This window comes from Ailuropoda melanoleuca, chromosome 5 (assembly GCF_002007445.2).
Source record: "Ailuropoda melanoleuca isolate Jingjing chromosome 5, ASM200744v2, whole genome shotgun sequence".
Lineage (NCBI taxonomy): Eukaryota > Metazoa > Chordata > Mammalia > Carnivora > Ursidae > Ailuropoda > Ailuropoda melanoleuca.
This window is the reverse complement of record NC_048222.1, coordinates 6,612,544-6,625,625: the sequence shown is the minus strand read 5'-3', so window position 1 is coordinate 6,625,625 and position 13,082 is coordinate 6,612,544. Positions and strand designations below refer to the sequence as shown.

The following is a 13,082-nucleotide window of genomic DNA, read 5'->3' as shown; positions in this document are numbered from 1 at the left end:
TTGAAGCACAAATTCCTCTTGATACCTGACAAGCTTCTAAGCATATACTGTACACATAATAGGCACAAAATATTTCACTAATGAATTTGTGAAAATCATGTATAAAAAGAGGTCGTTGATTGGTCCTTATTTACTCCAGAAGTTTTATAATTCATTGCATGGCCGTTAGAAGTGGCGGTGGGAGAGTTGGGTAGACAAGTTAGAAATGACATGTTGAGAGGTAAGAGCCGACAAAAGAGAAGAATCCATCTGTATGGCTTCCTGTGGTTATTTATGATGGGGCCACACAGCCTTACAGATCTCGGTATCCCCTGGTGTGGACATCATTATATTGAAGCAAAGGGCAGTGATGGATAACTGTCAGGTCTGTCTTTACTTTGACCTTGGGCAAGCTATTTCATCTTTCTGATCCTCCGTTTTGTCTTTTACAAAATGAAATCACAAGGCTAGGAAGTTTTGGGTGTCTCTTAGAGATGTGAAATTCTGTGTCTACAGCGATTAAGGCAATCAGCTACAGGTTCAGTTAGATTCACTGTATTTTGTGCAATAGGAAATGAGAGCCTGCCGTGCAAATACTTTAGAGACATTTCCTTTACAATGGTTACATATTGTTTTGACCAAACATGGTTTGGGATGTAGGCCAGTGGAGGGGATAAGGCTTTGAGGGTAAAAGAAGGCGAATTTGGGTGAATAAGTAGAAGCTATCTGGAGATGAACTTTACAAATAAGAACTAAGGGGCAAAAGCAAGTGTTCTGTGATTAAACAGGAAACTGAAGTACTGAGCTCCGTGTCTCCGGGGAAGTAAAGTAGAAGCCACGTGACCACTTGTAAGTGATACTGTAGGAAATATGGACCATTTGGGTAAAATCTGTTCGACCGGGCAACCGTCCCATCTAGGAGGAGCTCTACAAATGTTGGGAGCTCTTTACGGTGACCCAGGGCGAGTTAGGAAAGTATATAAGGAGGAACATGCCATGAATGGCCTCCTCGACAGGCGTTAATCCTGGGATGACGCCTTTCCAGGAGTGGTCTGGATGCTGGGAATTCTTCCCCTGCCCTGTTGTAGTGGCAAGCTTTTAACACAGTGTTTGTTTTCTTCATTCTTTCTCCAACAGAGGTGGTGGTTGTTTACAAGTTGGAACATTTCCTTGCAGGATTTTCTATGCATATGCCTTCTTAATACCTTCTTTGTATAAATGAGACATAGTTTCCATCCTGTTCTCTAACTTGGTGTTTTCTCATAACCATGTAATATCGCTATCTATCCATGTCAGGCCTTGTAGATATCAATATAATAACGTTTATAATGTTCTTACTGTGTGCCAGCACTTTCTAAAGTGCTTTTTATATATTATCACATTTAAGTCTCACAACTTCATGGTAAGAACTTCTATTACAAGTGAAGAAACTATAGCTCAGAGAGGTTAAGTAATTCATCTGTGGTTACACAGTAAACCGAGCCACCATTACAACCTAGGCCTTCTGGCTTCAGAGTCTGTGCTCTCAGTCACTTCGCCACTGTGTTTCTCAGGTGACTGTCCTATTCCTTTATATGCCTCTGTCACAGTTCATGGACGACTCCGTGGTTGGACTTCTAGTGTCCTCCTCCCCCTTCTTGCTACTACAGTATACCAGGTTCTGGTCTAAGTCTCAAGATACTTCTGTAAGAAAACGTACACCCGAATCCCTGTGTTTTTGAAAGCACACTCTTGCGGCGGGGGGGAGGCAGAAGGGGGGCACACTATTTAAAAAATTTTGAAAATTATGTAGGAGAGGAGAAGGTGAGAGGTGCTGTGAGGAGGCAAGCAGTGAAGGGAGTGATGGTGCTGCCGTGGTGTGCCACAGCTTCAGTGAAGATGACCCACGAGCCAGGACCGGCAGGAGGAAGGGAGGCGACCACATGGACTTCTGCGTAACAGTGGGTCAGCACCGGGAACGGCCTAATGTGGGTGTGTGTGTGGCATTTTCCGGGAAGACTCGGAAGGCCTGCGTAGCTGGAACAGATCGAGTGGGGAAAGAGTAGTAGGCGTCCCAGGAGATGAGGGGAAGGAGGGAAGGGAGGAGGGGTGCTGGGTGGGGGGGCAGAGCCTTGTAGGGCATTTTGAAAAACTTTGCCTTTTAATCTTTGTGAGATAATGAGCCATAAGAAGATTTTGAGGAGAGGGGTGCTTTGTTCTGGCTTACATTTTATAGAGATCCCTTTGACTGCTGTGTTGAGTCAGAGTAAAAGATAAGGGGACAAAGGTAGAAGGACGCAGGGCAGAAATGTTTCTGGCTTTGACTAGGGCGGTAGCTGTTAGGTGGTGAAATGTGGTTGGAACCTGGGCATCCTCCCAAGGTCCGGTGAGCGGGGTTTGCTGATGGACTCGGTATTAGAGAACAGGATGTAATAAGAATAATTCTATGAGTTTTGGAAAAACAACTGGGAGGATGGACTTGCTATTTATTGACTTACCATTAACTTGCCCAAGTGTCTTGATGCTGAATTTCTGAATCAGAGAAGAAACCTGTGGCTTTCAGTCCTTCTGATACGACCTTTAAGCCACTAGCGTTAGAAACCAGATAGTATGGCTGCTTAATTGTCTTGTGGGATTGAGGTTCCAGCTTTAGAGCAGTGGAATGAATGTCATGTCAAGCTGCCTTTCCATGTGGCATAACTAGCTGTTGTCAGTATATTTCAGGGTATGATCCTTAGTTTTGCAGATTCAGAAACTTGATTTTTTGTAGACTGACCTAGAGTTAAATGGGCCTGGGGACCAAATTCATAATAATCATTCTCACTAATTCAATTTCTTACGTAGGCATTTCTGACCATGGTCAGTAGCAGAATTAGAAGGATTCCCCCTATAGCCCCCCATTTCTGAGGAAATGCTAATTTCCTGACTTGCAGAGAGAGTGACTTTTAGCAACTAGCCTGGCAGGATTCAGAGAGAAACCTCTTGGTTCTGTTTGGAGCCATGAGGCTGGTTAGGCCTCCCTGGTGCTTTCTTACGGTGCTTCTTTCTTGACCTCTGCCCAATGTGTGAGCACATCACCCACTTTCTGATTTCCTTCTGCTTCTTCTCATCCTTCCTGCCTTTGGTCTCACCCGCTTTCCCCAATCACTTTTCTCTTGTAGCTTCTTTTTGAAACTTGTTTGCAATTCTAATTGAAATTCCATTTTTCTATAATGATCCAACTTTCTTTATGCCCTTAGCCTCCTAACAAAAGTCCATGCCCTTGGTAGTTATACCTCAGTGGAGCTGGGAAAAAGTCTGTGTCCTGTGCTCACCTTTCTCCTCTCTTAATTTAAAGTCACAGAACCCTTTGTTCAAACAAAATCTATCACAGATCTTTGATACATGAAGCCACACACAAGCGCAGTAACAGGTTGTAGTGGACGACGAGGAGGAAGACCATGGCCCCCTTTGCTCAGCCTCCTCTGTATCCCTGACTGCATCCCTCAGGGACCTCATTGGGTGTCAGGGTTACACAGCGCTGCTCTTGGAGAAGACTGTCTGGCCTTCACAGCTGGGTGCCCTGGAGTCTCTTCGCAGGGATGCATGCTGATTCACCCGCAGCTCTCCTTGCCACCGCCAGACCTCCGTTCTTCCCCTTCATGCAAAACAACCTGAGTGCTAAAGCCCATTTTCTCCTCCTTTCACCAGACTGTGAACTGCTGGAGAGCAGGGACTATCTTTTATCTTTCTTTGTCCTTGTCTGTGGCATGTGGTGAGCGAAGGAGTGATAGAGTGAAGCAGTGAAATGTTGCATTATTGACTTTATTGACGGACAAAACTCTTATCAGTGAACCCAGGAACTTGTACTGGCGGTAAGCGTAAGAAAGGGAAACTCATTGGAGCTGAACTCAAGTGGGAATTTCTTGACTGGTTTTGTCTGGCCAGTTCATCAGGGTGTGGTAGTTGGTTGTGCCTGGATTCGCTTTGAGAAATGACTGCTCTGTCTGTGATCATCTGCCTCGGGTGCCTAGTCTGCTTGTCACCGTTACACATGTTGAGAAATTTTTACCCTTTGGACTCTTTTGGGTGCAATGAGGACTACTGCCCTTTCAATAACATTCTTTCTTAGGGGGCATAAAATGTGCAGTTATATTCTAGTTTTTGTTTAGTTAAAATAAAATTGAGTCTTGAGATCCCAAGACTATACCCCAGTTACTTTGGATTTGAGTATCTGCAGGGATCTCCAGTTACATAATTGAATACATGTTTGGATTTTTTTTTTTTCAGATTGATAAATCCCATCAAGTCTTAGAGTAACTTTATTTTCAGCTTTTGGCAGCCCCTAGGCCAACTCTCCACAGCCTGATAGTAGTTATGTAGGTAGACAGTGGCATTGCTATAGACTACTTCTTCCTCAACTGCTTGTTCCAAAATTAGAAAAGGCGTCATGTTATGGAAGTTTGTCACACACATAGATCCTAATTTGCTGAGATATTTTTATGTGTTTCACATGGCTACTTGTCTAACTATGAATACTTACCATAGATGTTCTCTTCCTTGAATATTTTAGTGCAGAGAGTACTTACATGCAGAGTAATGAAGATGGTGCTTGCTTTGTACAGAAACAGATTAATTTGACTCTCTTTTTAGCGCTGTTTTGAGGAAGAGATTTTATGATTATAGCAGTATGAGTTTAGAAATGTAAAAATTAAGGGTGCCTGGGTGGCTCAGTTGGTTAAGCGTCTCTTAATTTCAGCTCAGGTCCTGATCTCAGGATTCTGAGCTTGACCCCTGCATCAAGCTCCATGCTGGGCGTGGAGTCTGCTTAAGGTACTCCCTCCCCCTCCCCTTCTCTTTCTGCCCCTCCTCCCCCAAAGAAATGTAAAAGTCGGATATATATTTAAGAAATATTTTTTCATGAAAGAAAACTTTAGGTGAAGACCTAGTCATTATTATGAGTATTTTTATATTGACTAAGCATCAAGTTGCAGGAAGGATGTAAGGAATAGGAGAAAAGAACATGGAGAGAGAAGCAGCATTTCCTCCCTACCCACCACTTGTAGAGAACTGTGTTTTTCTTGATATATACGGGAGTTTATTACTCCGCTATTATTAGATTGTGCACAAAACTCAGGAAAGCAGGAACTGTCAAATACTGTGTTTCTACTTTGAAGACATTTGATATATTATAATCCCTATAAATTTCTGTGTGGTTTTAATCAAGAAGTGATTGCTCTAATTTTTATTACATGATCAAAAGCCAAGTTTGATTTATCTCCTGAGATCTGATCTTCAAGGGAGAGAGAATCTTGGACACCCATCCCAGCTCCAGCACTAACTCAAAGTGTGGACTTTGGGCCACAATTATTACATCTTCTTTAATCTCAATTTTCTCTCTCTCTCTTTAAGGTTTTATTTATTTGAGAGCGAGAGCGGGTGGGGAGGGAGAGAAAGAGAGAATGAGTGGGCTGGGGAGGAGCAGAGCGAGAAGCCGACTCCCTGGTGAGCAGGGAGCTCTATGTGGGGCTCCATCCCAGGACCCCGAAATCATGACCTGAGCTGAAGGCAGATGCTTAACCACCTGAGTCATCCAGGTGCTCCTCAACTTTCTCTTTTGTGAAATAAAGCAAATGATATTATATCATCTTTATTTTATATGCTTCTGTGAATTTTAAGATTCTGTACAAATTATTTCTTGTATTTAGTAGTTGGCAGAAAAGAGAGAAAGGTTTCCTTATGTTTTCTGCATTACTCGAGTCAGTGCTCTAGTCAAGGATATGTCTCTAATTTAAAAATATGTTTCAAGAAAATAATGATTATATTGAATTAACTTTATATGTAATTTTTGTTTTAATTAACATTTCAAGGCTATCTAAAATGAAGACGTAGAAATTCATGCTACTTTAAAGTTTCTTAAGGTATTTTTGTTACCAACATTCATTTTGAAGGATAAAAGGTTTTAAAAATGTGTCTTTGCTGGGTTTGTTTCTACAGAAATTGTTTTACAGACTTTTATTAACCTGAACAAAGCTCACTGTACAAAAAGAACAGGATGTAAGAAGGAAATGTTTAGAACAAGAAGACTCAGAGAAATTGTGTTAAAACTTTGCTACTGTATTTGGTCACATATAAAATGTGGCATTAATATTCTATAACGGGGCTATGATTTTTGCTTTGTTTATAGTTCTGGTCCAGTCTAGCATTTTAAATCCAAATTCAGTAAAAGCATGAAATAGTATTTTAAATAAATTACCTACACAAGCATCTCTATTTTGAACTTTTCCTCTTAATTTTCTGGTGTTCTGCCTACTCTCTTAAAATCAGCCTTGGACTGTTTTATGACCTGATTTAGTGTTTATAATGTCACCAGAACACTTTCCCTGGATTGTTACACATATTGGCTGCACTGTATATAGCTAACGATATAATGGTTAACTTGATGAAGTGCCGTGTAAGTGCTAGCCGTGATTGTTGTTAGAGTATGGTTGGCGGTGGTGATATTACCTCCTTTTTGTTTTCCACATGGACATTCTTATCCTGTGGACATGTTTCTACATCTCCAAAGAGCCTTAACATTTTGTACTCAAGTGGATTCTCTCCACACCTTTAGGGTCTGTTCTATCCACTGTTTTCAGCTGTCATGTTAGAATACATTTTGAAAGTCTCCCCCCCAGCTTCGCTCCCAGCTGGTGACTTGAATTTCCAGAAACTTGATGGGCATTAATGGAACCTCAAATTTAGTGTGTCCTTTGTGAATTTGTTGCCTTCTATCTTAATACTCAGCCGGCTGCTTCTTTGAGCTAAATCAGACCTGGTGCCTATTTTTGTGAATGAAGCTTTATTGGAACACACACACACACACACACACACACACACACACACACACGTGAGTATTACGTATGATTGATTTTGCATTAAGGTGGCAGAGCTAAGACTCTTCCAACAGAGGACCTGTGAGTAAAAACCTAAAGTATCTACTATGTAGCTCTTTATATAAGATGTTTGCTGATCCCCCTTCGACCTTTGATTCCTCCTTGGGGTTTCCCTCAAGTATATTCTAGCAAGAAAGCTAATTTCCTTTCCTTTAATCTTTCGTTTTTTGGATCTTCCACCTGCATTCAGCCGTCACATCCTTTTGCCTAGAGTATTAAATTAATTTCCTCACCTCTTGGTTTCTTTACCGCTTGTGTTTCATTTTATATCTTGCCACCAGTGTCATATTCTTAAAATTTGGTTCCACTCTGTGTCCACGCTGCCACCAAACACTTCTCCGTTACCCGCTAACGTAAATAGAAACTCTCCAGCCTCTTTCTTAAGTCTCCTTCCATAATAGAAGCTTTAGCAGTCTCCCTAATATAGGAATTCTGTAGTGTAATACTTTCCTCGTACTTTTTACCTTCTTCTCTTTGTTCATGCTGGAACAGCTGCCTGGCACTTTCTCTGCCTCCAGTCCCACCTTCTCCTGCCACTGTCTGCCCTTAAAATCCCCCCAGGTTTGTTTGGAAGCCTTGTACTATCTTTCTCTGTCTGCATATTCCTTTCTTCTCCATGATGTAAATGTTGCCTGTGTATCTTTCTGACACTAGGGGCATTTTATTTGCTGCTGTGTTGATGTTCTTTTACATCTCATCCGTTATAAACCATAAGCTTGTTGAGTACAAAGTGCATATCTTCTTCTTTACTGTGTTCCCGTAAACTTTCAGCATCATGTCTTAGATGAGCTTCATAATTAAGTAATTGAGTCACATTGTAGGAGGCAGGCCTTTTAATTTGAATGTAATTATTGGTGACCTTATAGACTTCCTGGGGTGTTTGCTGTGATTTTAATGTTGTAGCTAAAATGTTTGAGGAAACCAGAAGTTACTTTCTCATATAGACTGTTAATGTAAATGGAAAAATTTTTTGTTTTTGTTGTTGTTTGATAAGGTATTTCACATTTACCAGAAGAAAACTATTTGTGTGCGATGATGTGCGTGGTACTGATAAAAAAGTAAAACCAGGTGGTAGATCGAGGCAGTAATTCTCTTGGATCTGTTAAGCAATGTGTCAGACTCAGGGTTTTTATTGATTCCATTAACAAGTTTTTTTTCCCCCCCAGGATTCCAAATGGAAAAATTATACCAAAGCGCTTTAGTAAGTTATTGATATGAAACACTTACAGATGATGTTCACATGGTATTTTCTTCTCTACTTATTCATTTAATCACTTTTTGCCTACTTTCCAAAAGGTTTTGATGTGGCTGTCGATCACAAACAGCTATTTCTGTTAATCCCAGGGGTTTTTTTGGCCTCCAGTTCTGAGTTTGTACGCTTGAAAAGCTTGAAAAAGACAAGAGTGCCAGGTGTAGAGACTTTTCACTTCATAGTGGTGTATTCTAAAAGTTACATGTCCCGAAACTGGGCTGCTGATACCCTTAACTTCCTCAGTTGGTTTTAGAAAGGTAAAGATTGCCAGTGGGGCCAGGAACACAGTTTGGTGCATGAAGCCTAGTACCTGAGCATCCAGAAAAACAAACAAAAAAAGGAAACAAAGCATGACTATACTTCAAAACCCATATACTTGAAAAAGAATTGAAGACTTGAAAATTTCATTTTTTAAAATGGCAAAGGATGTGAATACTTTATAGAAAAAGATACCAGTTCTGCTTGGTTGACCACTGTCTTCTAGTACACAGTCAGTGTTTGCTGTATACACGTATGCCAGATGAATGAGTGATGCCTAAAATATACCCCAGCCCCTCCTAAGTAAAGGCATGCTAAATAACCACACCTGTATACCTTTGAATCAGCATTTCTACTAATTAGCATTTATGCTGGGGAAATAATTTGGTATCTTAGCATGGATTTCACATCTAGGTTTCCATAATCCAGAAACACTTTCTCAAATATTCAAAGATACCTATCCATGTATATATGGACATAGGTATGTATATACGTATGTGTATGGTGTGTATATGTTGTATGTATATGCATGCTCATTGTAAAATAATTTGTAATAGTGAAGGATTGGAAACAACCTAAATGCCAATCAGAACAAGAATAGTTAAGCTTTAGTATATCCATACTGTAATGGGTAAAAAGGATGAGATTGATCTTTAGGTAAAGATGTGAAAGGAAAGATACAAGATGTATTTGTAAAGCAAAATATAGTTTCATCTTTATGTGTAAGTACTGAACACAGGTCTAGTTTACACATTATACTTGCACATATGAGGGCTGGGCTAGAAGTTAGCATAAGCACCCTGTAAGCTTAAGCGTAAGTCTCTGGGGAGCAGAACTAGGCAGATGTGGGAATTCCCAGGATAGAAGGGATATTATACCTTCTATTTTTTAAATTTCTGTTCAATTTTTTTTTTAAGATTTTATTTATTTATTCGACAGAGATAGAGATAGCCAGCGAGAGAGGGAACACAAGCAGGGGGAGTGGGAGAGGAAGAAGCAGGCTCATAGCGGAGGAGCCTGACGTGGGGTTCGATCCTGTAATGCCGGGATCACGCCCTGAGCCGAAGGCAGACGCTTAACCGCTGTGCCACCCAGGCGCCCCTCTGTTCAATTTTTTAAAAAAGTATATTTTACTTTTATATTGGTCAAAACACTGGGAAGTCATAGAATGAATTTTAGGAACATTTTCATTAATATTTAAAATAATCTATTTGAATGGCTAACTTGTCTGTCTAGAAAGTGGGTTTTCTTTTTATTGTGTTCAATTAGGCAACATATAGGATATCATTAGTTTTTGATGCAGTGTTCAGTGATTCATTAGTTGTGTTTAATACCCAATGCTCATCACCACACGTGCCCTCCTTAATACCCATTGCCGGGTTACCCCATCCCCCCATCCCCCTCCCTTTTGTAGCCCTCAGTTTGTTTCCTGGAGTCCAGAGTCCCTCGTGGTTCGTCTCCCTCTCTGATTTATTCCCATTCAGTATCTCTCCCTTCCCCTGTGGTCCTCCACACTATTCCTTATGTTCCACATATGAGTGAAACCGTCTGATAATTGTCTTTCTCTGCTTGACTTATTTCACTTAGCATAATCACCTCCAGTTACATCCATGTGGATACAAATGGTGGGTATTCATCCTTTCTGATGGCTGAGTAATATTCCATTGTGTATATGGACCACATCTTCTTTATCCACAGTAGCCAAACTGTGGAAGGAGCTGAGATGTTTTTCAATAGAAAGTGGCTTTTAAGCATGATTTATGTCCTTGAGAATTCTGTATAAGTAAATTTTTTGGTTTTGTAATGGGATGATAACGAAGGACATCAGGTTGGATGGCTGTTTTATTCTCTAATGGTATGATCGATACATGCATAGTGCAGGAGTCTTATTATGATATGTTTTCTTTCAGCAGTTGTAAGAAAATCTGGTTTCATGGTAGAAGGGCTTGTTAGGATTTGGACAACTTACATGCACTAACATCAGTTTTCAAGGGTACACTCGTGAGCAAAAGAATCACACTGTTTTCCATCTTTCAGAAAAGCTCAAGAGGAGAATAAGAAGATAGTGCTAGCTGGATGTGTTCCTCAAGCCCAGCCTCGGCAGGACTACCTTAAAGGACTGAGTATCATAGGGGTAAGCTCGTACCTGAGGGGGACAAAAGAACATCTTAGGCTGTTGAGACATGTACTAGGTCCACATTTGATTTGCTCCTTCTGCGTCACTCACAAGCTGTGTTACACTTCCGACTGTCCTCAACATACTGGCCCCATTGCTGTTGAAATTTCGTCATGTCTTTGTAACTTTTTCACCTTAGGGCAAAAACATGTTCTTGATTCTCTCATAAAGAAAAAAAAAAACCAAACACAATAAGAAGCCATACGGAATTTAAGTCGCTTCCTAATACCTGGCCTTTGTCTGCCTGTCCGGTACCATTTCTTGCCATATCATTATAATTTTCCCATCCCACTGACCTCCTTGGCATCCCCGCAGTACACAGATGCGTGTTTTTGGAACGTGTCCCTTCCCTTACACTCATCCTCTGAGCCATGCTCCACTGTTACCCACTCTGTAAAGCGTCCTCTGACCACTCAGTGCGGTTTGCCCGTCGTCCCGTGCCTCGGTTCCCTTTGCCGACTGTGCTTACCTGTCCTCTGCCCTCTCAGCATCGCACAGGGTTGTGATTTTACATTCACTTGTCTAATTTTTTGATAAAGGCCACCTTTCTACTTAAATTACTAACTTCACAGGGACCGCTTTCCCATCTTTTTTCAACGCTGACCATGTTTCTCCAACTTTTCCGTGATGCCTGACATACAGTAAGCACTCAGTAAGTGTTTGGTGACTGACTGAAAGGATCTTCCTGCTGTTAGCATCGTGACGTCAGGAGACTTGCTGTGTGTTATCGGTCTTATTCTGTGTGGCCATCACTGTTCACGAAATGCCCGAAGGTAGTTGGCATTCAGTCAGTGTTTGTTGACCACGTGGTGGTGCTTCGTCCTTCCCACCATTCTTCTATGGCTGCACTCAGTATGCTCAGGAATCCTGTTTAAAAAAAGGCTTAATTAATTAAAAAATATATAATATAGAGTACATGCATAGAAAAAGTATATGAATAATTGGCATCTGGAATGAGATTTATTAGATTTTTCCTTACAACAGTACTGTTGACAACTTTTGTTTTTTTAAGGTGTTTTTTTAGTTTTTTTGTTTTTTTTTAAAGTAATCTCTATATCCAACATGGGGCTCGAACTTACATTTCCGAGATCAGGAGTCCTGTGCTCTACCAACTGAGCCAGCCAGGTGCCCTGCTATTGACAACTTTTAATACTGTATTCTCAGTATAATGAACTTGTTTTCCGCTGTCAAATCCTTGCCCCACTAGCAAATTTAATAATCTTTGAACAAACAGCCTCGTGTTAAACAGAACCTGAATGTTTGAGAAGTTTAGTTTGTTTTCACCATTTGTCTGTTTACTTTTTGATTTCTCTTGGTTTAAGGAATGACATGAATATGGACTCCTGAGTTATCTATTCATGTGAGACTAACTTTCCCCATAAACATAGTCCTGCTGTGTCAGGGAAATAGAAAACTCGTTAGAATTTCGTTTTAGGATGGAATGCAGCAAAAGCATAGGATTCATCTTAGATTTCATCTCTAGGAGTTAAGTTGCTGAATAATTTCTTTAGTATAATTAGTATAGTATAGTATAAGGATAATTTCTTTAGTATGACAAAGCCTCTTCTCTGTGTGTATTATGGTAACATTTTCCTGAACTCCACTGTGTGCAGTGAAGAGCTCAGTGTGTGTTAGGATGTAGGGGAGATTCTAAAGGAGCATACCCCGTGCTGCTAATGGGGAAGATGATTTTCAGGGATGATATAAACTTGTGGCTTTGGCAAATAATATCACCCCCTCCGCATTTAGTCTAGCACCCTTTTAGTTCTGTCATCGAATCTCATTTAATTACCACTGAAATTCTTTAGATTTATGTATTTTGCTTCTTTATAATTAGAGAAGTAACTTGAGATCACATATTTAAAAATGGAACTAGAACCCAAAAGACTCCACCCCCAAACTACTAGAACTTATAGAACAATTCAGTAATGTGGCGGGATACAAAATCAATGCTCAAATCAGTTGCATTACTATACACGAACAATGAGACTGAAGAAAGAGAAATTAGGGAATCCATTCCATTTACAATAGCACCAAAAATCATACGTTATCTTGGAATTAACTTAACCAGGGACGTAAAGGATCTATATTCTAGAAACTACAAATCACTCTTGAAAGACATTGAAGAAGACACAAAAAGATGGANTTTTGGCGTCCATATTCATCAGGAAAATCGGTCTGTAATTCTCCTTTTTGATGGGGTCTTTGCCTGCACAAAGATAAACTCCAAATGGATGAAAGACCTCGATGTGAGACAGGAATCCATCAAAATCCTAGAGGAGAACATAGGCTGCAACCTCTTTGACATCGGCCACAGCAACTTTTTTCATGACACATCTCCAAAGGCAAGAGAAACAAAAGAAAAAATGAACTTGTGGGACTTCATCAAGATAAAAACTTCTGCACAGCCAAGGAAACAGTCAAAGTAAGAGGCAGCCCACGGAATGGAAGAAGATATTTGCAAATGACACTACAGATAAAAGACTGGTATCTAAGATCTACAAAGAACTTCTCAAACTCAATA

The 13,082-nt window shown here is 40.4% G+C and overlaps 1 protein-coding gene across 4 annotated transcripts in view; it reads left to right on the top strand.

The window, feature by feature from the left end:
- The window catches only part of CDKAL1 (CDK5 regulatory subunit associated protein 1 like 1), a 623,544-nt gene that overhangs the window by 158,536 nt on the left and 451,926 nt on the right, over nucleotides 1-13,082 (top strand). For all 4 annotated transcript variants that reach the window (XM_034660262.1, XM_034660260.1, XM_034660263.1 and 1 more), the window contains one exon: nucleotides 10,420-10,516. In XM_034660262.1, the coding sequence (XP_034516153.1) occupies nucleotides 10,420-10,516 (97 nt within the window). The remainder of the gene's footprint in view (nucleotides 1-10,419; nucleotides 10,517-13,082) is intronic.